This window comes from Pipistrellus hanaki (genome assembly GCF_964339955.1).
Source record: "Pipistrellus hanaki genome assembly, chromosome: 7".
NCBI classification, from domain to species: Eukaryota; Metazoa; Chordata; class Mammalia; order Chiroptera; family Vespertilionidae; genus Pipistrellus; species Pipistrellus hanaki.
Window position 1 is genome coordinate 9,081,241 of NC_140509.1, and position 27,285 is coordinate 9,108,525.

General features: G+C 39.8%; 1 protein-coding gene across 1 annotated transcript in view; it reads left to right on the forward strand.

The window, feature by feature from the left end:
- The window catches only part of DNAH8 (dynein axonemal heavy chain 8), a 255,491-nt gene that overhangs the window by 6,845 nt on the left and 221,361 nt on the right, over window positions 1-27,285 (forward strand). The window contains exons 4-10 of the mRNA XM_084889523.1: window positions 1,835-2,011; window positions 10,946-11,059; window positions 16,428-16,535; window positions 20,307-20,408; window positions 20,875-21,021; window positions 23,853-24,050; window positions 26,961-27,037. Coding sequence (XP_084745649.1) covers window positions 1,835-2,011; window positions 10,946-11,059; window positions 16,428-16,535; window positions 20,307-20,408; window positions 20,875-21,021; window positions 23,853-24,050; window positions 26,961-27,037 — 923 coding nt within the window. The remainder of the gene's footprint in view (window positions 1-1,834; window positions 2,012-10,945; window positions 11,060-16,427; window positions 16,536-20,306; window positions 20,409-20,874; window positions 21,022-23,852; window positions 24,051-26,960; window positions 27,038-27,285) is intronic.

The window sequence follows — 27,285 nt, forward strand, 5'->3', positions numbered from 1 at the left end:
TAAATAGTATTTTCTGGATGTTAATCCTTTCTTGGTTCATCTTGTGTCCTGCAATTTCAGATGGTCCCATAAACACATTTCTATTCCAGTGTTATGAAGATATTCTCCTACATTATTTATTTTAAATGGTGAAATACTCCAGAATAAATACAATACAATAAAATAAATAAATTATTGCAAAATTAACACCTGTATAAGCTTTGCGCAAGTTAAGAAACAGAGCACTGCTAGCACTTTGCAATCCCCTAGTATTCCTCTTCCCAACTTCAATTCTCCTTTCTTCCCTCAGTGGTAACTGTTTTACCCCTATCTTCTATATTTTATTTAAAAGCTTTACCATTTTGTCCAATCTGGAATTGCTTCTGGAATTGTGTGTTTGGGTACAATGTGAGGTAGGAAATCTAATTTTGTCTTTTTCCATATTGTCAGCCAATTTGTCCCAAGCTGCTAGTCTAATAAGGCCATTCTTTCCTAACAAATTTGTAATATCAACTCTGTAACATAACAAGTTTCTGGGACCCCTTTTCTATCCCACTGGTCTACTTACTTATTATTATTATTTTTTTGTACTTATACCATGTTGCTTTTATTTCTGTAGCTTTTTACTAAATCAGTATTTGGTATGGCAAGTCCCTTTCTGTATTTTTCTTCAAAATTGTATTTATTACCTCTGGTTAATTCTTTCAAATTTAATTTTAAGGCTAGTTTATCAAGTATCAAAAACCCTTTTGAGATTTTGATTGAAACCTCATTGAATGTATACATTAATTTAGAGAAAAATGCCATCTTTATATGACTGAATTTTTCCATTCACGAACTTGGTATAATCTTTCCATTTCTGTAGGTCTTCTTTTGTTTGTTGGAACAAACAAAAATTTTGTCCTTAAGTTTTCTAATTTTCTCCAAAAAGATAATGTACATCTTTTGTTAATCTCTTGATATAGTTGTTATTTGTTATAGCAAGCAAATGCTATATGTTTATATTTACATTTTTAGATTGTTCTATGATTTTAAAGAAATGCTACTGGTATTTATATATACACCAGAGGCCCAGTTCATAAAATTCATGCACAGTGTGTGGGGGGATGGTTCTTCAGCCTGGCCTGCACCCTCTCCAATCCGAGACCACTTGGGGGTGTCCCACAGGGATCGGGCCTAAACTGGCAATCGGACATCCCCCTTGCAATCTGGGACCGCTGGCTCCTAACCACATCTGCCTGCCAGCCTGATTGCCCCTAACCGCCGCCCTGCCTAACTGATAGCCCCTAACTACCTCTGCATGCCGGCCTGGTTACCCCTAACTGCCCTCCCCAGTCAGCCTGGTCGCTTCTAGCTGCTCTCCCCTGCCAGCCTGATCTCCCCTAACCACCTCTGCCTTGGCCTCTCCCACCATGGCTTCATTAATTGTAAAAGTTTATCTTTTAGATATTTTTGAATTTTTAGAATGTGGTCAACCATGTCAGCTGTGATGATTCATCTTTGCTTTTTCATTTCTAATTTTTATTGGAATTCTTTTGTTTACTTAACTTGTTTTGGGATCTCCATTACCAGGTTGAATGGAAGTGGGTTGTGATAGTGGCAGAGTTGTCTTGTTCTTGGTTTTAGAATGATATTTTCTAAAATTTTGTCCTTAAGTATGTTTGCTGTAGATTTTTGGTAGCTAGGTACTATTTATCATTTTAAAGAAGTTCCCATCTATTCTTAGTCTGTTAACAGTTTTTATTCTTCAATGTTGAATGTCATTTATACTTTTAGTTTCCTTTGAAAAGATGAAAGTAACTAACTGTTAAAAGAAAGTAACATTTCTCTATTCTGTGAATATTTTTGATTGTAGGTACTTATTGAGAGTGAGCAAATGAGAAAAGAAGCTGATGACTCAGGCCCACTCACTGAACTGGAGCACTGGAAACGCATGTCAGCCAAATTCAATTACATCATTGAACAGATTAAAGGGCCAAGTTGTAAGGCTGTCATAAATGTGCTTAATGTTGCACACTCCAAACTGTTAAAGGTAAAAAGGCCTGTATTTTAAAGTTTGATATAGTTCAGAACAACCAACTAGAAAATTACTCTTCTGGAACTGCTTCTTTGCATCATATATGAACATCATATATGCAGGAGTATTCATCTTTGAGTAAGACTTTCTCATATAATAACTTATTCCCAGAAGAGGGAAATGAAGTATAGAAATGAAAATTAAGTCCTCAAAATTTTGCACACCAATTTAAACAATACTAGTATGGGATGATTGCTATTAAAAAAAATTTTTTTTTGAAGTTGTAAATCAACAGAAACTCATTGAGGTCAAGAACTACATGAGCCCTGACTGGTTTGGCTCAGTGGATAGAGTGTCAGCCTGCGGACTGAAAGGTCCCAGGTTCGATTCCGGGTCAAGGGCATGTACCTTGGTTGTGGGTACATCCCCAGTAGGGGGCATGCAGGAGGCAGCTGATCAATGTTTCTCTCTCATTGATGTTTCTAACTCTTTATCCCTCTCCCTTCCTCTCCGTAAAAAATCAATAAAATATTAAAATACATATATAAAAGAACTACATGAGAAGTCAAAAGCGAAAATGCCCTCTCATCATACATTTCACTTTTTCCTATAGCTTATCTTTATTAACAGTTTAGCTTGATTCTTTTCATCTCCTTTTCTTTTTCTTTACTCTTCCTTAAAAAATTATATTTTTTGCCCTAGCCAGTTTGGCTCAGTGGATAGAGCATCGGCTTTCAAACTGAAGGGTCCAGGGTTTGATTCCCATCAAGGGCACATGCCTGGATTGCGGATGGATCCCCAGTGGTGTGTGTGTGTGTGTGTGTGTGTGTGTGTGTGTGCAGGAGGCAGCCAATTAATGATTCTCTCCCATCATTGATGTTTCTATCTCTTGCTCCCCCTCTCCCTTCCTCTCTGAAATCAATATAAAATATATTTTTTAAAAATTAAAAAAATATAAAAAGACATCTTTATAACAATCTAGAGGCCTGGTGCACAAAATTTGTGCATGGGGGAGGGGTCCCTCAGCCTAGCCTGCACCCTCTTCCAATCTGGGACCCTTTGGATATCCCTCTCAAAATCCAGGACTGCTGACTCCTAACCGCTCTCCTGCCTGCCTGCCTGATCACCCCTAACCACTCTGCTTGCTTGCTTTATTGCCTCTACCACTTGCCTGCTTGCCTGATTTCCCCTAACCATTTGCCTGCCTGATCACCTTTTTTTTTTTTTTTTTAAAAAAAAACATTTATTTTTCACAGAGAGGAAGAAGAGGGATAGAGAGCTAGAAGCATTGATGAGAGAGAAACATCGACAAGCTGCCTCCTGCACACCCCCCACCGGGGAATGTGCCCACAACCAATGTACATGCCCTTGACCGGAATCGAACCTGGGACCTTTCAGTCCTCAGACCAACGCTCTATCCACTGAGCCAAACCGGTTTTGGCCTGATCACCCTTAATCACTCTGCCGGCCTGCCTGATCACCCCTAGTCACTCTGCCTGCCTGCCTGATCATCCCTAACCACTCACCTGCCTGCCTGATCACCCCTAACCACTCACCTGCCTGCCTGATCACCACTAACTGACTGCCTGCCTGATCACCCTAACCACTCAACTGCTTGCCTGATCACCCCTGACCACTCACCTGCCTGCCTGATCTCCCCTATCTACTTGCCTTTTGGCCTGATTGCCCCTAGCCACTCTGCCTGCCTTCTTGATTGCCCCTAACCACCTCTGCCTCAGTCCCCACTGCTGTGGCTTCATCTGGAAGCATGTCAAGAATGACATCTGGAAGGTCATTCAGATGTCTGGTCTTATTAGTATATTATGCTTTTATTATTATAGATAATACGTTATCTTTTGTAAGATTTTTAAACAGTGCAGATAAAACAAGTGTCTCTTTTTAAAAATTAAATTTATTGGGGTAACATTGGGTAATCCTATCTAATAAAAGAGTAATATGCAAATTGACCACACCTCCACTATAGCCACAAGCCACACCCACTAGCCAATCAGGAACAAGTATGCAAATTAATCCAATCAAGATGGTTGTGTCCACAGAGTGAGCAGGAGGCTTGGGTTTCCCTGGCAAAGAAGGAAGCCAAGCTTCCCGCACAATCTGGCCTGCTGTGGATTCCACTTAAGGCTACAAAATTTCAATTATAGAAGATAAATAAATCCCAGATACCAGGGCCTCTGCTTGGGTCACTGGGGGTGGAGGGCATGGTCAGCCTGCAAACCACCATAGGCCCCTTGTCCAGACCACCCCATGCCCCAAGGGAACCTCCACCCTGATCCATGACACCCTTCAGGGCAAACCAGCCAGCCCCCACTCGTGTACCAGGCCTCTATCCTACCTAATATGCAAATTGACCAACACACAAGATGGTAGCCCACATGTGGACATAAGATAGCCACTACAAGATGGTCAGCAGGGGAGGACTCATGTCTGAAAGGGAGGGCAGTTGTGGGCAATCAGGCCAGCAGGGGAGGGTAGTTGGGAGGGACTAGGCCTGCAAGGGAGGGCAGTTGGGGGTGATCAAGCTTGCAGGGAAGGGCAGTTAGGGGCAATCGGGCTGGCAGGGGAGCAGTTAGACATCTATCAATCTGGCAGGGGAGTGGTTATGGGGTTATCAGGCTGGCAGACAGATGAGCAGTTGGGAGCCAGGAGTCCTGGATTGTGAGAGGGATGTCTGACTGATCAGGATTGGGCCTAAATGGGCAGTTGGACATCCCTTGAGGGGTCACAGATTGGAGAGAGTGCAGGCTGGGCTGAGGGACACCCCCTCCCTGTGCACAAATTTTGTGCACCGGGCCTCTGGTAACATTATAAAGTTTCAAGTATACAATTCTATAATGCATCATCTGGGTAATGCATTGTTTGGTTATCACCCAAAGTCTAGTCTCCTTCCTTCCCCATATATTTGACCCCCTTTATTCACTTCAACCTCCTTGACCCCCTTTCACCTCTGATAACCACCATACTATTGTCTATGTTTGAATTAAAGCAAGTATCTTTTAATCACACACCCTCCCATCCCTTAACTCCTGTTCCTGAATGATAAGTACATAGAGATAACCAAAATTTTTTATTTGTTGGTTTTTAAAAATATTTATTATTGAAAGTATTATAGATGTCCCGTTCTTTCCCCTGTTGACCCTCTCTACCCTACTCCCACCCCATGCTCAGGCTTTCACAGCACTATTGTTTGTTCATGGGCTATGCATATATACATATAAGTTCTTTGGTTAATCTTCATCCCCCTCCCTCCCTCCCTATTCCCCTCTCCCTCCCTCTGAAATACATCCGTCTTTTGCATGCTTCTATGTCTCTGGATCTATTTTGTTCATTAGATTCCACATAAGAGTGAGAACATGTGATAATTGTCTTTCTCTGATTGGCTCATTCTGTGATACCTATATACTGGAGGCCTGGTGCATGAATTCATGCCCCAGTGGGGTCCCTTGGCCTGGCTTGTGGGATTGGACTGAAACTGGCTCTCTGACATACCCTGAGGGGTCCTAGATTGTGAGAGGGTGCAGGCCAGGCTGATCGACCCCACTGGTGCACAATCGGGGCTAGGGAGGGACTTGGGAGGTTGCCCAGCCAGGGAGGGACCACAGGAGGGCTCCAGGGCATGTCTCACTCAGCCCCGAATGGCCAGATCCAAGCAGCAAGCTAATCTACCAGTTGGATTGTTTGCCCCTGGTGGTCAGTGCACATTGTAGTGAGCAGTTGAGTGGCCTTAGCATACATTAGCATATTACGCTTTGATTGGTTGAACGGCTGACCAGATGACCAGACACTTAGCATATTAAGCTTTTATTATATAGGATGAGTATACTCCCTATATATGAAATGACATAATTTTGTGTTTTTATTTTTTTATAACAGTATCATAATGTATTATTCTTCAATCCCTCTTCTCCCAATAGCATATCTTATTAAAAAAAAAAAACTTTATTGTTGAGAGTATTACAGATGTCTCCTATTCCCCCAATTTTCCCCTCCATCCAATTCCCACCCTGCCCCAGGCCTTCACCACCCTGTTGTCTGTATCCATAGGTAATGCATATATGTACCTAAGTTCTTTGGTTAATCTCTTCCCGCCCCCCGCCCCTCAATTCCCTCTGAGATTCCTCAGTCTGTTCCATTTTTCCATGCCTGTGGTTCTATTTTATTCATCAGTTTATTTTGTTCATTGTATTTCTTGTTCATTTATTTTGATTTTTACATTCATTTATTGATAGATATTTATTTATTGCCATTTTATTGTTCATATTTTTAGTCTTTTTTTCTCCTCTTCCTCCCTGGTGTTACTTGGTGGTTGAATGTCAATCCATGAACCAGGAGGTCACAGTTTGATTCCTGATCAGAGAACATGCTTGGATTGCAGGCTCAATCCTAAATCGTGTGCAGGAGGCACACGATCGATGATGTTTCTCTCTCATCAGTGTTTCTATTTCTCTATCCCTCTCCCTTCTTCTCTGAAATCAATATAACTATATTTTAAAAAAGAATACCTTTCAACAGTTCGTGTAATACTGGTTTGGTGGTAATGAGCTTTTTTAGTTTTTTTTTTTTTTTTTTTTTTTTGTCTGTGAATCTCATCATCTGTCCTTTATTTTTAAATGCTAGTTTTGCTGGGTAGAGTAATTTTGGTTGTAGGTCCTTGCTTTTCATCACTTTGAATATTTCTTGCGATTCCCTTCTGGCATGCATAATTTCTTTTGAGAAATCAGCTGACAGTCATATGGGTGCTCTCTTGTAGGTAACTAACTGCTTTTCTCTTATGATTTTTAAGATTCTCTCTTTGTTTTTATCCCTTGACATTTTAATTATGATGTGTCTTGGTGTGGGCCTTTTTGGGTTTATCTTGTTTGGACTCTATTTCTTTCACCAGATAGGGGAAGTTTTCTATCATGATTTCTTCAAATAGGTTTTCAATATCTTCTCTCCTTCTGGCACCCCCATGATGAGAAAGTTAGTATGCTTGAAGTTGTTCCAGAAGCTCCTTACATTATCTTAATATTTTTGGATTATTTTTTCTTTTTGCTCTTCTGTTTGGGTGCTTTTTGCTTCCTCATATTCCATATCACTGATTTTATTCTCAACATCTTTGACTCTGCTGTTGATTCCCTGAAATAAAGAATAAATTATTCTTTAATTCAGTTAATTATGCTTCATTTCTGATTGGTCCTTTTTCATGTATTTGGTATTCTCACTAAGATCCTTGAGAGTCTCACTAAACCCATTGAAGCTCTCATTAAGATCTTTTAGCATTCTTATAACCATTTTTTAAAATTCTGTATCTAGCAGTTTGCTTGCTTCTATTTTATTTAGTTCTTTATCAGGGGGCTTCTTCTATTCTTTAATTTGTGGTATGTTTCTTTGTTTCTACATTTTGGCTGCTTCCATTTGTTTGTTTCTATGTATTAGGTAGAGCTTCTATGTCTCCTGGAATTGGTAGAGTGGCCTTGTGAAGTAGGTGTCCTGAAGCTGTCGCCTGATCTGGGCACTCTAGGTGCAGCCATGTGTGGGTTGTGTGCATAGTCTTGTTGTAGGTGACATAACTGGGAGGAATTGACCCCCAGGCCTATTGGCTGTGAGTACTAGCTGTAACTACAGCAGAAAAGCTGCCGTTCAGGAGACACCCCTATGGAACAAGAGTTGCTTCAGTGGGTGCTTACTGAGTCTGCCTCTTAAGTGAGTCAGTCACTCATGGGTGTTAGAGTTGTAATCTGGGGTGGCTGAAGCTGTACACCAGGTGCACTGGCTCTAGGGCCTTCCAAAGGAGCTACAGAATGATGTGCTGGTGGCTGCTACTTTAGTTGGGCTTGGAAGTACCCAAGGTAGGCCCAGCTGTGAAGCAAGGCAGGCTGATGCTAAGGCTGGGTATTGGGCCTTTTATTGATAGTTTTGGGGCATGCTGACCCAAGTTTCTGCTTGTTTGAGAGATTTTAGGAAAGAGTGAATCCTGAGTTAGGACAGACCATTCATATGGAAAAACTGCTGCTAACAGGTTGAGTGGTACTATAAATTTGGTAGGGTAGGGTCTCAGGGAATCATCAGATGGAGTGAACAGTGTGAGTCAAGTTGATGGAGACTCAGATATGGCACCTATCGGTCAGCTCTGTGATGGGGGAGGTCTCAGCATAGGAACAATGACCCTGTAAGCTCCCTTTTCTTGGATAAAGCCTCTACTGAATTCTTGCCCTGATGCCAGACAATCCAGTTCCTCACCATATGTCCCTGGGTTCACCCAAGCCACTGTTCCAGCTCTGGAGCTCAGGGGGAGCAAGTCTGAGTAAGTCTGTGCACCGGCCCTTTAAGAATAACTATCTGGGTCTCCAGCAGTCTCCTTGTCACTCAGCCACATCACTACTAATTTTTACAGCCTGAAGTTATGGGGGCTCCTCTTCCCAGCTCTGGAACCCTGGGCTGGGGGCCTGGTGGGACTGGGACTCCTTGCTCCTCATGGGAGGCCTTTGCTGCCAATATATCCATCCCAATTATAAAAATGCCACACGTGGGCGTCAGATCGGTCTGTTCTACCCTCTGCCCCTCCTATCAGTCTCAATGTGCTTTCTTCTTTAGTTCTCTAGTTGTAGGACTTCCATTTAGATTTCAGGTGGTTCTGAATGATGGTTACTCTGTATTTTAGTGGTAATTTTGAAGTGGTTGTGGGAGGCTGTGAGTACTGTATTTACCTATGCCACCATCTACCCTTCCTCCCCAATATCATGTCTTAGAGAATTATGCTGGTCAGACTGAGCTTTGTAGTTCTCCAAATATTAATACACTACGTTTTATCTAATAATTTTCATATATATATATATATATATATATATATATATATATATATATATATATATGGTCTAATAGGCAAAATGTCTCCTTAGGAGTTCGAATGACTGGGAGTTCAATTGCTTGCTATGCTATGCGCTGACCATCAAGGGATGGTGGGAAACAAAGAAAGGCCCCGGCCCACAGCTGGCAGTGGACCCTATCCTGGGTTGCAAGAGGGCACAGGCCATGCCAATCAACCCCACTGGTGCATGGGACCCTACCCATGGTGGTAGGGACCCTACCCATGCATGAATTTCATGCACTGGGCCTCCAATTTATAGATAAATAGGAAAGACAGTTTTCTTTCTTTTTCCCTCAACAATGTTAACTGTAGGTGAGCCTTGATTACTGTTGGCATCACTGAGAGGAATTAATATGTAGTCTTAATATGTCAATTCTATTTATTTCTCCCATTTAAATAGTATAATTCACTGATTTTTAGTATATCCACATAGTTGTGCCCCCATAACCATAATCAATATTAGAACATTTTCATCACCTCAAAAAGAAACCCTGTACACTTTAGTTGCCACCTCCCATTTTCACCCATCCTTCTTCTGCCCCGGTCCCCCAGGGTTAAGAAACTTCTAGTCTACTTTTCATCTCTATTTGCCTATTATGGACATCCTATATAATGAAAGCCTAATATGCTGTCAAGTCGTCCAGTTGGCCATTCCACCAATCAAAATGTAATATGCTAATGATATGCTAAGGCCTCTCAATTGCTCACTATAACAAGCACTGACCATCAGGGGACAGATAGTCGACCGGTTGACCAGTTGCTATGATGTGTACTGATCACCAGGGAGCAGATGCTCCAACTGGTATGTTAACTTACTACTGGGGTCTGGCTGGTTGGGACTGAGCAAGACAGGCTGGACATGCCCTAGAGCGCTCCTGTGGTTCCTCCCCAGCCCGATCATGCACCAGTGGGGTTGATTGGCATGGCCTGTGCCCTCTTGCAACCCAGGATCTCTCAGGGGTTATTGGAGAGCTGGTTTCAGCCCTATCCCACAGGTCAGGCTGAGCGACCCCACTGGTGCACGAATTCGTGCACTGAGCCTCTAGTTTTATATAAATGGAATAATCTTTGTTGGCTTCTTTTACTTAAGATGTTTCCAAGATTTATTCCTGTTATAGCATGTATCAGTACTTCATTACTTTTAACATGTTCCATTGCAAATGATATCACATTTTGTTTATCACTTTATAGACATTTGGGTTTCCACTTTTGTCTATTGTGAACAATGCTACTGTGAACATTCTTGTACAGGTTTTTGCATGGAGATATGATGTAGGAGTAGAATTTCTGGATCAGATGCTAACTCTGTATTTAATTTTTTTGAGGAAAATAGTTTCTTTTTATGTGTTAACAAACATTGCTGCAGTTAAAACTTCTGTATGCATATATTTAAGTATTTCCCAAGGGTGTATACTCAGCAACTTTGTCAATACTTATTAAACAGTTAATTTTTCCCCCTTCAATCTGACATGTGGAAATGACTTGTTGTATTTGCCTTTTCCTTATTTATAGTGAAGTTGGTCATCTTTTAAAGTTTATTGGCTATTTGCTTTTCTTGTGAATTAACTGTTTATATTTTTCCTCAATTAAAAAAATTCAGAAGTTATTTTGTACTGATTTTAGGAGTTCTTTATTCTATTGCTATTAATCAGTTGTTATATATGTTGAAAAAGGCAATCCACCATGGTCCCAGAGCAGCTCTGGACATTCTTGCTGGATATGAAAAGTTCACTTTTCTGATAAGGAATATTTTCTTGGAATAATGTTCTGTTTTCATAACTTGACCCATACTTGAATGCCCAGAATAATGTACATAGCTAACCTAGGAAAGTCATTCCAAATTGAAGCAGATCCAGTTTAAGCCTACAGACAGGATGTTAGTTACCAATGGAATAAATCCTTAGTTTTAGTACATTTAAAATATTTATAACTTTAAGTCTTAAATAATATAATAAAAATATATATCAACCACCTTTAACTATCTACTACTTTAGTGTATATATATTGAATTACTTGATTAAACTTTAGCACACTCACGTATTTGGATGTGTCATAGAATTCTTATACATTTTTTTTCTTAGAATTGGCGCGAATTGGATGCAAGAATCACAGATACAGCAAATGAATCAAAAGATAATGTCAGATATTTGTACACTCTAGAAAAAGTATGTCAACCTCTCTATAACTATGATCTAGTAAGTATGCTTTTAAAAGTGTAGCTTAAAAATTACCACATTTAAAAATAAGAATATGTGTATATGGGAAAACATACTGCAGAAAAATTATTTAAAAGATTTATTTCCCCATTACATATTTATAATGGATTAAAACTATATTGTTTTAACCAACATTACATATAATGTATTAACATAAAGATGACATCCATTGTGATTTAAACAAGACAAATATACTTGTTATCTCACAAGTGACGCTCCATCACGTCTGTCGTATTCTGTACGGTGGAAGCAAGTCAGGCAGGCCAGTGCACACACAGGAGAAGGGATTACAGAGGAGTGTGAATACTGTGAGGATGAACATCACTGGGGCCGTCTTTGAACCTATCTACCAGGTTAGAGATTAGGAAATCAAAACTCAGGGTGACACAGTGACTTTACCAGCATCACTCAGCTAGTCAGTGATGCACCTTCTACTAGTAGTTTCTAACAGGAGCCATCTTCTAGTTTTGAACCTACTTTTCTTATAATATTTCTTTTTTTTTTTTATAATATATTTTATTGATTTTTTACAGAGAGGAAGGGAGAGAGATAGAGAGCCAGAAACGTCGATGAGAGAGAAACATCGACCAGCTGCCTTTGCACACCCCCTTCCAGGGATGTGCCTGCAACCAATGTACATGCCCTTGACCGGAATCGAACCTGGGACCTTTCAGTCCGCAGACCAATGCTCTACCATTGAGCTAAACCGGTTTCGGCTCTTATAATATTTCTATAGAGTTCCTTTAAAGGACATATTAGTACTACCATTTCCTTCTAATTTTCTAAGTTTCTATTAGTTTTTTATTCATAAGTTATCTGGCATTTCATAATGTTTTATGTGAAGTATGAAAATGAAAGAGAACCCTCTCTCCTTTCTTTATTTTTTTATTTAAATATATTTTATTGATTTTTTTTACAGAGAGTAAGGGAGAGAGATAGAGAGCTAGAAACATCGATGAGAGAGAAACATCAACCAGCTGCCTCTTGCACATCCCCTTCCGGAGATGTGCCCGCAACCAAGGTACATGCCCTTGACCGGAATCGAACCCGGGACCCTTCAAACCGACGCTCTACCACTGAGCCAAACCGGTTTCGGCTCTCTCCTTTCTTTAGATAGAGCGGGGAAATCAAGGAACCCAGTTTTTGTTGAGAACCTCGGGCAGTTGTGGTTTTAAAGATGTCCACCGTCTTGAGAACCTAGGTCTTTCACTGTAGGCATTTCCATATATTTCCATTCTGTATTCACAACAGTCCTCGTTTTAAAGACTAGGAAACTGAACTTGAGCATTTCTACAAGTATAAGTGATGAGGCTGAATTTGAATCCAGCACTCTTTGACATTATAAGTTATATTTCCCCCCACTTCACTTTGCTGCCTCCTCAAGGTATTCTCTAAATTTATATGCTCTTGAAATAATTTACATTAGTGTTCGACATACATGTTTGACATTCTCCATTAATCTTTGAAGAGAGAGTCAAATCCTCCACATACAGGGCACCACTGGCCATATAGCCTGGGTAACCAATCATTTTGGGTTCGAGTTTCATCCTAGAGGCAGGGAAAGGGGAAGAGTCTACATTCCGAATCCCTTATATTGGAGAAGAGGGATATGTAGGGATATTTCATATATATATTCCAAGAGAATATTGGTAGCCAGGGATTTTAATGCGGGTGGTGAGGGAAAAGTGGGTTGAGAGTCCTGGACAGGTGCAATTCTTATTGCCATGTGGGAATCAATCATCCACCAGGAAGCACCATGAAAGAGGATAGAAAGACTTCTCAGAAGCAGTTTTTAAATTGATTCCACAAAGAGATGATGGATTTTAATTCATTTACAACTTATTGTTGTTGTTAACAAAGAAGAATGATGATTTAAATTTTACTAGATATTATGAGCTTCTAAAAGCAGGTGAAACCGTTAATACTTATCACTACCGACAACAATCAATTTGAACCACGCTTTGATCATGAATTGATCAGAATGTGCCAGAAGACACGGCAAAGTAATTTTGCTTCATAATAACGCAGCATCACACACTTCAAAACCAGTTAAAGACACGTTAAAAGATCTATCCTGGGAAGTATTAACCCACCCGCTGTATTCACCAGACCTTGCTCCTTCATATTAGCACTTGTTCCCATCAATGGCACATGCACTTTCTGAGCAGCACTTCAAAACGTACAAAGAAGTGGAAAATTGGGTCTCTGAATGGTTTGCCTCAAAACAAGAAAAGTTCTATTGGGAGGGTATCCGCAAATTACCTGAAAGATGGGGGAAATGTGTAGCTAGCAATGGACATTACTTTGAATAAAGCACTTTTGATGTTTCTTTTGAAATTACCAGGTTTTCTCTGATTACAAAATCCAAATTATTAACTGGCACACCTAGTATTCTCTTCACTTCTACTCCTCGTACCAGCTACTGAACTTACGTTGGGAACCTTTTTAAAATCTTTCCATATAAGAACATCTTAGGTGCTTCTGTGCTTGTGACCATGAGCAAAAAACCCCAGATTACATGGTGATAGAGAAATACGGCTATTGCGTGGCTCACTCTAGATCAAGGACTTAATTCCTCAGCTTTATAACATGTGCAATTGAAATTTGTGTCTAAGAAAAATTAGAAAATTAGAATGATCACATGTCACAAGCATTTGGAGTTACAAGAGTTGAGGGAGCAAATGTTAAGTACACATACATGTAATGCCAACTCTAGAAAGGTCTACCTACAAGTGGCTCTTGATGTAAAAAATAATAGGTGAATGAAGATAGCAAAATGCTAACATTTGTCAAATCTGGTGGTGGGGATAGATGATCATTAGACTATTCTCTTCACTTTTCTACACATTTAAAACTTTCCAGTATAAAAAATAAACGTGGAAAAATGATACAATAGTTCCTATTGTTATCAAGACCTCTAGATTTTAAGGTCTACTGATTTTACCTTCTTGGTTCAACAGACTTGCTTAAATTTCCATACTTTTCACATCTTTTAGTGCTGGTGTTCTTTTCATCCTAGTCAGTTATAACACTTCGTTCAGTTGTTCTAGCTATGGATATACATTATTACTATTATTACTATCATTTTATTGTTATTGAGCTTTTTACATTCTCTGATGTAGGAATGTTTCAAACATTTTCTTTTGAAATTGGAGTATTAATAGTGTTGTCATGTAATTGCTTCCCCCCAATACACCCACTATTTTTGTAGTTTCACAGATTCCTTTTTTCTCACTTTCTTTCTTTTTATTAAAAACAATCAACAATTTCTGTTTAGTTTGTCACTGTCATTTGAGCAGGAAAAGTGCAGAGGACTCATGCTTCCATTGCTCGTTGATAAATTTTATCATCCTGGTATTATGTGTTAGGCAAATCTACTATTACACATTTCACATAGAAGATGTCTGAGTATTGTGTAAAAATAGGTAAGAACTGTGCCTTCAAGCAGCTACTATTATAAGTAACTAGAGGCCTGATGCATGAAATTTGTGCAAGAGTAGGCCTTCCTTCCCCAGGCTGCCGCCACTGGCTTCCTTCTGGCACCCGGGACCCGGGCTTCCCTCACAGGCCTGGCTTTGTCCAGAAGGTTGTCCGGAAAGATGTCCATTCTAATTAGCATATTACGCTTTCATTATTATAGAGGATGTTTAAAATTCAGATGAAGGGCATTCTCCTGATGGGTCCATTTGTTGCTGTCCCTAAGCCTTTTTCATTGGATTTGGGGGTACTTTGTAGGCTTGCCTTATTAAGGGTGGCAGGGACACCTTCTAGGCACATTTTTTTTTTAATTAGAATCTTTTTTTGATCTACAGATGACACATCTAATATGAATTCTGACACATAAGGTTAACTATGAAATAATGTTAATGTTCTTAAGCCACATACAATTAATTTAATTATGTCATTGTCACACCTCATACCTGGGACATATAGTACATGAATTAGTAGTTGTTCTTTCTGGTTTTACTTATTCCATTACCATTTTTAAAATAGTTGATATATTTATATTGTCTCAGAAATGAATCGGCATCCTCCTTGAGGGAGGGAGTGCCATTGCCCTTATCTGTTCTTCCAACGTGATTTGCATCATGGGGAAAAGCAGGCCTCGGTAATCTCAGGCACAGAACTGGGGTTATGCCGTAGCCCTCGGATCTCGATCAAGGTGCTTAACTCCCCTACCTTTCCATTTTCTCAAGGGGAAAATGGGAGTAATAATATTTTATTTTATCGGGTCTAAAACATAATTACATTTTAACATCTCTGCACTCAGAGAACATTTTATAGTCAGTTGACTTTATGCATCTTTGTGAATGTGACTATTAGTTCTCTCCTTGAGGGATAGATTTTTTCCTCTGTTTGTTTTTGTACCATTGGTGTGAGTTCAGACTGCAGTGAATGAGTGCCAGCTTGTAGTACAAATTCTTAGGGGAATTCCTCTTCCCTCCCTTCAGGAGGAGTGGGATTGGGACATACAAGGTTTGTCCCTATCTTTTTCTCCAAGGCTCCTCTGTTTCATCTTCACTGTAACCAAGGGGGTGGAGCGATTTGGTGGCTTAGTTTTATGTGGGAGTGAGATACCCTTTTCTTAGTATCATGGAAAGTAGTGGGACAGTACAGTCAGTCTTGCGATCAGTGATGTCTTAGCTGTGATGAGATCAAACCTACCTTAAGTGGCCATTGTCAGCATAAATGACGAGGCGGAGCTCTTTGCCTAGTGCCTGGCACACAGTAAGCCCTGGATACACGTTAGCAATGGTTTTATCTGTGTTTGTACTTGTTCTGCTCTACTGTGTGCTGCTCTGCTGTTTAACTTGTTTGGGTACGTCTCTTGCGCTCAGCCTTGACCTCCTCCAGAATAGGTCCCATCTGGGTGGATTTTGCCCAGTATACTCAGAACTTAGTGGCACTTAGTATGCTTGCTGAATGGCAAATTGAATGGAACACATGGAAATGAGTACTAGTCTAATCTCTGTTTTTAACTAGCTTTCTGACCTAGGTAAGTCACTTTACCTCTCAAGTTATCAGTATCTTCACTTTTAAAAAGAGCAGCTTGAACTATTAATCCTTAACATAACTTTCAGCTCTAATATTTTATTTCTGAATACACCTTTAAGCAACAGTAGTACCAAATTCTTTTCACCCAGCTTCCCCTGTTAGCATCTTGAATTCTCTTGGCATATTCACCAAAACTGATGGCCTTTTTCTGTTCCAGGATCCAGCCTGGGCTACCACATTGCATTTAGTAAAATTCGACGTTTATCTATGTTTAGAGTTTTGAATAATATAGGATATTGTTATTAAACTTATCAATATATGATGGAATTCACTTGATATATTTCAATTTTAGGTTTCTATGGCCCATGGAATACAAAATTTGATTAATGCCATCAGAATGATTCACAGTGTGTCTAGGTACTATAATACCTCAGAGAGAATGACCTCATTGTTTATCAAAGTAAGTTTGTAAGTGGGGAAGTCACACCTGTAACTCTGTGAATAATGCTCTCCCTCTGAACCGGAAAATGGGAGGGTTGGGTGCCTCTGGGAGTTTTGGATTTTAATACTTCCGGTAGACAAGAAAAGGAAGGTGTTGACTGGAGTTGGTTGTGCTTAATTGAAGGGTACTTTTCTCCTTGCTGGAGGTAAGCCTCCAGGCTTTTTTGTTTAAATGTAGATGGTGACCATATTTATCCACTCCAAATAGTTTTGCTCAAGAGCTAAGGTTTGTGTCCACTATTAACAATATTTCTTTAGCTACCCCCACCGGCACTGTAGTTTGTGTAAAATCTCTCATGTAATGCCTTATGGTTAATTATTTTAAATGATTTAAAAAATTGTCCAAGAAATATATGAATAGAATTTCTTTGTAAATGATTCAAGCAGAATATAAGTAACATTCACAGTTAAGCTTTAACCCTCCCTCTCCTCCCCCCCCTTTCTGTCCCTCCACGAAGGGTAGATTTAATCATTGTGTTCTCAACAAGGCAAGAATCTTGGTATTCTTCCCTGTCTCTTCCTTCTCTCCTTCAGGCTCTTTATGTTCCACATTGAGATCTCTAGTTCCATATTATTATTAACTAGGAATGGGTCCTCAGCCAGACCTGCACCCTCTCCAATCTGGGAGCCCTCAGGGGAACCCTCTCAAATCCAGGAGTTTCTGTCTGTCTTTGCAGTCATATGAGTGAATTGTCTGAGACTCCAACCCTGTTTGGTTTGGTGCTCACAGAGGTCTTTGTTTTTCTTTGCTCCATTGGTGGAGATTTCCTAAAAGCTGCAGGATGTCTTTCCTTTAATTTTTCCTCAACACTGTGACTTTACTTATGTCTCTCACACTTGCTTTCCCTCCATCCCCCACCTGCAACAGTATCTTGCTCCAGGCTCACTTTGCTCTAGTGTCTAGGAGATCCTGCAACACATCTGCCACTAGAACTATGATTCCCAGAATTCCTGGTGCTCCCCATGCTTTTGGTTTCCCTTTCCAGTCCAGGGCTGCAGAAATCAAAAGGACTGTGAACTCCAGCTGCCCTCAGGCCAGGTTGACAGGACTGGACACTCCAGTGGTTTCCACGGGACCCCGGCCACTCAGTGTTGGTGTGCGTGCTAACCACAGGGTCAAACTGGGCAGGGTCCCTGGCATGTCCGCCACATTGCCCTGGCTACGTGAAGGTGGGTAGGTGTCCCACCTCACCCCTCCCACCTCACCCCTGGCCACTCAGTGTCAGTGCGTTTATATCCTGAGTGCCCTGCCCGCAACCACTCGACACCTGTGCTCATAGGCCCTGAGCATCCTGCCCCGCTCCTGGCCACTCAGTGCCTGCATGCATGTGCATTGCCGATAGGTCTGCCATCTTTGTTGGGTTAATTTGCATACTCACTCCTGATTGGCTGTGGGCAGTGGAGGAACAGCCAATTTACATATTTGTCTATCATTAGTGTAGATATTTTTTCAACATTATGAATTAACAAGTATTCAAACTAAAATCTAAGTAGTGTTAGTTTCTTTGATAACCTGTTTTGTGATTTCCACATTTTCTTCCATTGTGGATTCATTACTTCTTTTTTTTTAATTTGTTAATTTTTTAGAGAGAGAGACATATAGGGAGAAAGAGAGAGAGAGAGAAATATCTATTTGTTGTTCCATTTATTTATGTATTCATTGGTTGCTGCTTGTATGTGCCCTGATCAAGGTTCGAGCCCACAACCTTGGTGTACTGGGACAATGTTCTAACCATCTGAGCTGTCAGACCAAGACAATTCATTACTTCTTTTGCCAAAAAAAATTCTCAAGTGGTTCTTTTCTGTGTGTGGTGAACCTTCTGAATTCCCACATGTCTGAAAATACCTTCATTTTGTCTTACCACTCAAATATTAGTTTCACTGGAATCCTAAGTTCAATGTATTTTCTTCTGGAACTTTGAAGGTATTGCTGTCTAATACACAGTATTGTTGATGAGAAATTTAATGCTAACCTGATTGTTTTTCCTTTGTAGGAAACATGTTTTATTCTCTCAGGAAGCTGTTAGGATTTTTTTCTCTATCCTTGAACTTCTAAAATGTCAAAGTGATGTGGTTCTTTTTATATTTATTATTTTCTATAGTGCTGGGTTGTTTCAATCCAAAGACTTTTGTCTCTCTTTTTCCAGAGAAATTGCCTCTTTTGTCTTTGATTATTTCTTACCCACTTGTTCAGTTTATTCTTACCCTTTGAATCTAACTCCCATTTCTCTTAACTATTTCTTTTTGTCTATCTTTGTCTTTTGACCCTTCAGCTCACTCATGTGTTCTTAATTTCTTCCCCAAATGCTAGACAATCTATCAATAGATTAAAAAAATTTGACAATAAAATTTTCAATTTCCAAGTTCTCTAGTTTTAAAATTCTCTCATTTCTTTCTTATGAATTAACTAGAGGTCTGGTGCATGAATTTATGCATGGATGTGGTCCTTCGGCCTGGCTGGTGATCGAGGCCTATTGGGGGACCAGCCAGGGAGAAGGACTCTGGGAGGTTGGCTGGAAGCCCCTCCTCAGGGCCTATTGGGGGGGGCAGTCAGCAAGGGGAGGAACCTCGAGAGGTTGGCTGGTGGGGGGGAGGGGCCATGGGAAGTTGGCCGGGGGTCCCTCCCCTTGGGGCTTATTGAGGGGCTGGCAGTGGGGGAGAGACCACGGGAGGATGGCTGTGGGAGCACATTGACCACCAGGAGCAGCTCCTGCATGAGCGTCTGCCCCCTGGTGGTCAATGTGCATCATAGTGACTAGTGGACCTGTCGTTCCGGTTGCTTAGGCTTTTATATATATAGATTTGGTTGATAAAAGACATTTTAAAAGATTTTACATATATTTCTTCTGTATTTCCTATCTTTGTTGAGTTTACTGCCTCTGTTACCAAGTTTGTATTCTTTAATTGCTTGACAATTCTTAGTTGTCTGGCCATTTTTGTATTTGAGGCTTCTAATTTGCCTCCCTGTTCTGTTTCTTGTAGGGGAGGGGTGTGACTTACATTGAGAAGGAAGTATGAATAATATTTTCTCTGATATGTCCTCCTAGCTACCTGACACAGCCACTCCTCTCCAAGACTGTGGCTCACACCTACAGCTTTGTCCTTTCAGCATGTGTCCCTTTGCCTGTTGTAGAAGTTGCTGCAAATTCAGTGTGTGGGGTTACAACCAAAGGCCCCTCATGACATCTTCCATCTTGAAAATTTGCCATATTGTTTCACAGTAACCTTCACAATAATCTCCAGAACTGGGTTCTGGTTTTCTCTAGTCCCCCCTCCCCTTGTTTAAAAAATAGATTTGATCCCATATGCTTTCCATATTTGAGGAATTCTCCAAAATTTCTGTGTGTGAGTCTGACATCTTGACTTAACTTCCGGACTATTTAAATAGATATCTTGACTTTTTTCACTGTTTGGGGGGGATATGATATTTGGTTTGCATGTTAAAGGATGGTGAAGAATCACACTTAGACTGGATCAAGTCCTAATTAGCGTAGAAATAGACAAGTGGAAAATATAGTAGGTTTTGAAATTTATAGCCCCAATTACATTGACTTAAATGTTGTAGGTAAACATGACTTTTTTTTTTTTTTTTTTTTTTTTACTGGAATGTATATTTCTGGAATGTTTCATATACTGTCATACATTACATAGGTTTACTAATTATCATTTTATGCTTGTGATTTTAAAAAAGTATTTCTCTTCAGTTATTTTGGTCTAATATTCATTTTAGGTAACAAATCAAATGGTGACAGCATCTAAAGCCTATATTACTGATGGAGGAACTAACCATGTATGGGATCAGGAAACACCCCTTGTACTAAAGAAAATTCAGGTTTTTATATTTATTTATTTATTTATTTTATTTTTTTACGTATTTTTATTTTCATAAAGTAAAGCTTTCACCATTTGGCCCAAATGTATTTACTTTATTCATGTACAAAGCATTTAATTTTGATAAAACATTGAACAAAGTAGCCTGAGAGAAAACTTTCACTTTTCTCCAAGTCTGCCTCCAGAGATAGAAACATCAATGATGAGAGACATTGATTGCTGCCTCCTACTGGGGATTGAGCCTGCAACCCCAGGAATCAAACCATGACTCTGGTTCATAGGTTGATGCTCAACCACTGAGCCATGCGGACCAGGCAAGAATGTGAACTTTTAATGTTACTAGCAATAGCCCCTGTTGAGGAGCTGATGTGATCAGCTCTGTGTGAAGGTAGAATTTTTGAATTTTTGACTCCTGAACATTGAATGTCTCACCTCCCTTTCTGTCCCTTTTTTAAATTTTTCCACAGGATTGCATTTTCCTCTTTAAGGAATATCAGGCATCTTTTCACAAAACAAGGAAACTGATTTTAGAATCCTCAGGGGAAAAGTCTTTTGAGGTTTCAGAAATGTATATATTTGGAAAATTTGAAGCTTTCTGCAAAAGACTGGAAAAGGTAAGCATGGTACAGCCACAGCACCCACCCCAAACACACCTCTCTGGTTATGCGGCACTTTACATAGCACTGCGAGAATTATTGTTCCAGATTGCTCGTCTCACTGTTGGTACGACTCATTAGATATTACTCACTGCATTTTCCTGATTAGTGTCTTCTGCCAGCTACACACAAGCTATTGCAGACTTTTACTTTTCTCCAAGTCTGCCTCCACCCAGGGAGCTTGAACTCAAAAGCCTCCGCTCTTCACCATTGTTTTGGGCGAGAGGAAGTGTGAGATGAAATGCCTGCAGTACCTGTCAGAACCTGGTGGTCATGTCGGATCTGGGTGTGTGGGCACCTTCTCTTTCGAGGCCGATGTATAGGGTGTATCCACAGACATTGTGTGGGTGATGTCTCTACTAGGCATATGAATAGTGCTTCTCTGAACATTTGTGTACACATGTTGTTATTGCTCTGGAGTATATGCATCGGAGTGGAATTGTTGTGTCATGTGGCAATGCCATGGTTAGCATTTTGAGAAACTGACAAATTGTTCTTCAAACAAGCTGCATCATTTCACATTTTCATAAGCAACTTAAGAGAGTTCCAGTTTCTCCACATCCTTGCTATTATCTGTCATGTTAAATTTAGCCATCCTGCCGAAATCGGTTTGGCTCAGTGGTAGAGCGTCGCTCTGCGGACTGAAAGGTCCTGGGTTCGATTACGGTCAAGGGCATGTACCTTGGTTGCGGGCACATCCCCAGTAGGGGGTGTGCAAGAGGCAGCTGATCGATGATTCTCTCTCATCGATGTTTCCAACTCTCTATTCCTCTCTCTTCCTCTCTGTAAAAAAAAAATCAATAAAATATATTAAAAAAAAAAATTTAGCCATCCTAGTGTGAAGTATTGTAGTTTTGATTTGCATTTCTCTGATGACTAATGATGTTGAACATAATTTCAGTGCTTAGTGTTCATTTGTAGTTCTTTTTTGGGAGAAATTTCTATTCATATTTTAAAATACATTTTATATTTAATTATTTTTGTATTTTTATTGTTGAGTTATAAGATTTCTGGGTAGCCCCTTATCATATATGATTTGCCAATATCTTCTCCCATTCTGCGGATTATCATTTCAGTTTCTTCTTTTTTTAAAAATTTAATTCTCACCTGAAGATATGTTTTACGTTTTTATTGATTTTAGAGTTTAGTTTTGTTTTCTTCTCACCCTGGACATTTGTGGGAGAGAAGAGAAGTGGGAACTGGTTTTGCTCGGGGGAGAGTTAAGAAACTAGAGGTAGAGGTGGGGTAGAGTCTTTACTCCTGGTCACACTGAGATGAGGGAATCATAGCAAGTTGAGAACTAGAAAGGATGCCAAGATTGGTGAACAGAGAAGGAATTACACTGAAAATTGGCTGTCAATATTGAGGGGTCAAAACCTGATAAAGAGAAAGCTCGTAAAAAAAGCCACGGCCAGGAGCAGGAGGAGGGTCATGTTCAATGACCATGACTGGCTTTTATATTGCTGCCGTGTGTATGGGAGTGGGGGATTCGCTGGCTAAGTTTGGGACTGACTGCTGTCTCTGTCTCTTGACCATCCATTATCCACAGATGGACAAAACAGAGGATTTGTTCATGCCAGGGATTTTGTCCCTGAGGGTCAGGTGATAAGGTAAGGAATGAAGATCAGAGTTTTAGGATAGAATAACAGAGCAAGTGGGTAGTTTCGTTCTTCAATATGTTTTTTAAAGTTTTTCTTTTTCTTTAGTGTTTTGTTAAGGTGAGAAGCAAAATGTATTAGTAGAAAGCCCAGCTTTTTCTCACTTTTATATAGGGCACACACAGCATGCTGTGAATTCCAGGTGGTCCATGTTTACTCCAGGCTTGGGCTAGCTTCTAGGGTGACAATCGTTTTGGAACTGTACAGAAACAGTGACCTAAGAGTGACAGTTGTTCAGGAAATGGTCCTTTTGGATTGACATGCGCAGGGACTTTGATTGCTGGTTCGGCGTTGTCTCCACGGTTTTAGTCTCTGGAGGACTCCCCTGAGAACAGGTTTGGTTTCTGTCTGGGCATTGGACAAAGGGAAGCAAACCTGGAGAGCTTTGAGCATTGTTCTCCAAAGCAGGAATCAGAACAGAGAATCACTAATGAAGATTAAGGGACTGTGAATGTGGAAGGTTTATTTATTTATTTATCTATCTATCTATCTATCTATCTATCTATTTATTTATTTATTTATTTATTTATTTATTTTTGTGTGTGAAGGAGATGGTGTTGGTACATTGAGATGGAGGGAGCCATTTCTGCAATAAAGTTCATTTTGATGACTTCCTGGGACTCTTCCGGGGTCAGAAGTGACTACAGTCATGCTTCAGTGTTTTTGGGTCTTCCCTCTACCTGAATGCAGGGGAAAGGAAAACAGATGCGGATTTATGCTGGTGCTATATATCAGAACCACAGTGAAGGCAGGGGCAAAAAGATGGTAAAGCTTTTGAATCCAGAGAAATAATTTGCAGAAAATTTTCAAGAATAAAAGAATGAAATCATTTAGACACCTGCCAAGGCTTTTACTCAAATTCCTTCCCTCCTACCCCTGTTCCTTTTGAAAGATAATATGATCAAATTCCAAGATATACTTGAATATCATTGATTTAAATAGTTGAAGAATAGTACTGATTAATGACAGGGATTTACCATCTAGTTTATCTATTCTGGTTGGTTTTAAGCTAAATGATTCTGGGGCCTCTTTCTTGGTCTGCTTTTTAATCAATGATTCATTAAGAGTTTACTCCAGGGAAAGGAGCTACAATCCCATGTTAAAAATAAAATAACACTTCTCTTTTTTAAGATTACAGAAATGATAACTATTGTACAAACGTTTTCAGCCTTGAGTAATTCTACCATAGAAGGAATAGATATAATGGCAATAAAATTCAAAAATATATATTCTGGGGTTAAGAAAAAGCAATATGACATTCTGGATCCAAGAAGGACAGAGTTTGACACAGATTTCTTAGACTTCATGTCAAAAATCAATGCTTTAGAGGTAAGTAATTATACATACTTTAACTTGTAATTAATAATATTGGAATTCACATATTTACTATTTATTTTACGTTCCTCTTGCAAATGGATAAAAAATATTTGCTAGTGTGACTAATTTTTTAATTAGTCATTTATATTTTAAAATATTATAAAATATTTTCCACCTTTAAAAAAAACACATTTTATTGATTTTTGACAGAGAGATAGAGGGTTAGAAACATCGATGAGAGAGAAATATTTATCAGCTGCCTCCTGCACACCTCCTACTGGGGATGTGCCGGCAACCAAAGTACATCTCCTTCACCAGAATCAAACCTGGGACCCTTCAGTCCACAGGCCAATGCTCTACCCACTGAGCCAAACCAGTTAGGGCATATTTTATACCTTTTTTTAAAGTGAAAAAAGGGACATCCTATCTAATAAAGAGTGAAGATGCTAATTGACCCTCATGCTGTCACAAAGATGGCAGCACATACAACCAATAAGGAGGGAATAGGCTAATTGACTTCCCTGCCCTCAAAGATGGCAGCACCCAGTCCCTTCAGCCCCACCTGGGTGGCAGGTGTGCAGCCACTCTGCGTGCCTGCCTCTGGAGTACCCTAGTCCCTTCAGCCCCCCAGCTGCCCAGGACTGCCCAAGGCTCAGGGAAGCCTTGGATGGCTGCTGCCCAGCCATCCAGGGCCACCCGAGGCTCAGGTAACCTGGGCTGGATGAGGCTTGCTCTGCCGGCAGTGGCAGCATCAGAGGTGTGATGGGGCATCGCCTTCCCCTGATTGCGGAGTCACCTCCAGCCCTTGAGGGCTTTCAGACTGTGAGAGGGGGCAGTCCGGGCTGAGGGCCTCTAGTAGTCAGTAAAAGATGTCAGTGAACAACCAACTAGAAGCCCCAAGGATGATTGTACTTAGGGGTCATTTTTAGTTTACATTAAAATTTGTATTCGATTTTTGTTGTGTCAAGAAGCCAATGTCATTTTTCCAGTGCAAGGGAAAATTCATCACTCTTGTTCTTTGTTTTAGTGAGAAAAGAGTTGAGGACAGATTAAGAAGGTGCCTCACTCTCCCCTTGGCCTTGTACTTTATGGCCACATTCTCTCTGCAACCTAGAGGACAGCTCTGAGAGGCCCTCGTCCTGTTTGTCATAGCTTCTGGGGCACCGGGCGGATGAAGGGTACTTAAAAATAATGTCTGGTGCCATATTTCTCTCTCACCTTTGGGCTTATATGGCTTCAGTTACTCTCATACTAACTGAAGCTAACCCCATGGGAAGGCCCTCTGCTTGCTTCCCAATGTTCTGGAGATATAGGGAGGGACAAGAATACACTCTGCCCACTTCCCACGTCTTGCCATGAAGGTGAGGAAAAAGATAATTATATTTTCTCATTTACTCTTTAAAGATTCTTTAAAAAAAACAACAAACTATCTTGCATGTAATCTGGGCAATATAAAAAGATAGATCCTAAAATTCTAACAGCAATTTTTCTTTTTGGCATAGACTTCCTTTTAGTTTTTGAAAGTGAAACTCTGATCTCATGATATATTTTAGCTATTACTTTTAGTGTTTGGCTAGTCGGGCTTTGTGAGTTACATTTTTATGGCAATGGGAATTTGGATTTTTTTTTTAAAAACAAAATTATTGCTTAAATTAATTTTATAACTTTTTAATAAAGATTATATGTTGTAAAGGCTTTACTATGTAGTCTTAGATATAAATTTTAGCTTCCAGTATCTTTAGATATTAACTTTTTAATATTTTAAAAAGGTGTCAGTGTTTGAGTAATACTGTATTTTAGGTAAGTAGACCACCTATAATAATAAAAGCCCAATATGCTAATTAGACCAGATATCCTTCTGGATGACCTCCAGATGAAACCAGGGCTACGAGCGAAGTTGGGGTCCCCAGTGCCAGAGGAAAGCTAGTGCTGGCAGCCTGGGAAAGGAAGGCCTACTTCTGTACAATTTTCATTCATTGGGTCTCTAGTAACAATATAATCTGTAAGTGAAGTAATTTAGAAAGAGTACTACAGTTCCATTGGTACAAGGAGTTTGGAATTCACTGTTTGGGATGGTGTAAGTTTCAGAAGAATATTTTCTTGTTGTTTCTCCTTGGCATGGCAAAGAGGTTTCTGGAAGCAGTGATGTTGGAAAGTGACATATATTGATCCTGGGTGTCTAATAGTGTCATCACATTGCTCTACCAATATGCTTAGAAATTATAAATATCCTAAAGAAATATGCTTGGTAAGGGACACTCACTCCTTTCAAAAATTCTCTCGGTCAGTAATTTCCCCAAACAACCACATATGTAATTATAATTTTTCTAGTAACCAAAAAAAAATAATAGTTAAAAGAAGCAGATAAAATTATTTTAATAAGATATTTTGCCTGGCCAGTATGACTCAATGGTTTAGTGTCAGCTTATGAACCAGGAGTTCATGATTAAATTCTTGGTCAGAGCACATTCTGGGTTGTGGGCTCAATCCCCAGTGGGGGTGTTCAGGAGGCAGCCAATTGATGGTTCTCTTATCACTGATGTTTCTGTGTCTCTCTCCCTCTCTCTTCCTCTTGGAAATCAATAAAAATATATTTTTAAAAATGATATATTTTATTCAACCCAACATACTAAAAATATTAACATTTCGACATATCATCAATATAAGAAACATTGAGATATTATGCATCCTTTTTTTGGTACTAAGTCTTTGAAACCTGTTGCATATTTTATACTTCCATATTTTACACGTCTAAATAGTGAATGCCAATGGCCATTCTGCTGGGCAGTGTAGTTTTAGATGCTTAGATGGTAGTTGCGTTGAAGGCTATTTTGATTCTGTAGAAAAATCATTAAATGTTGTCAAACAAAACTAATCTCTTAGTGCCAAGATAATTGATTAAATATCAATGTTTTATTTTAGGTACAAATACAGGCATTTATGAACAGTACTTTTGGAAAAATCGTATCTTCTCAGCTGGCTCTTCAGCTGCTTCAAAGGTATTTATTATCCATTAAGCAGCATAATTTCTAGTTGGCATAACTTTATATCTGAAAATACAATCTTAAGATGTTCTTGGAAATCTCTTCTAGGTAAACTTTTATTTATTTATTTATTTATTTATTTTAAAATTTAATAAATTTTTATTGCTCAGATTATTACAATTATTTCTCCTTTCCCCCCTCATAGCTCCCTTCCACCCGGTTCCCACCCCATCCTCTGCCCTTACTCCACCACCCCCCATGTC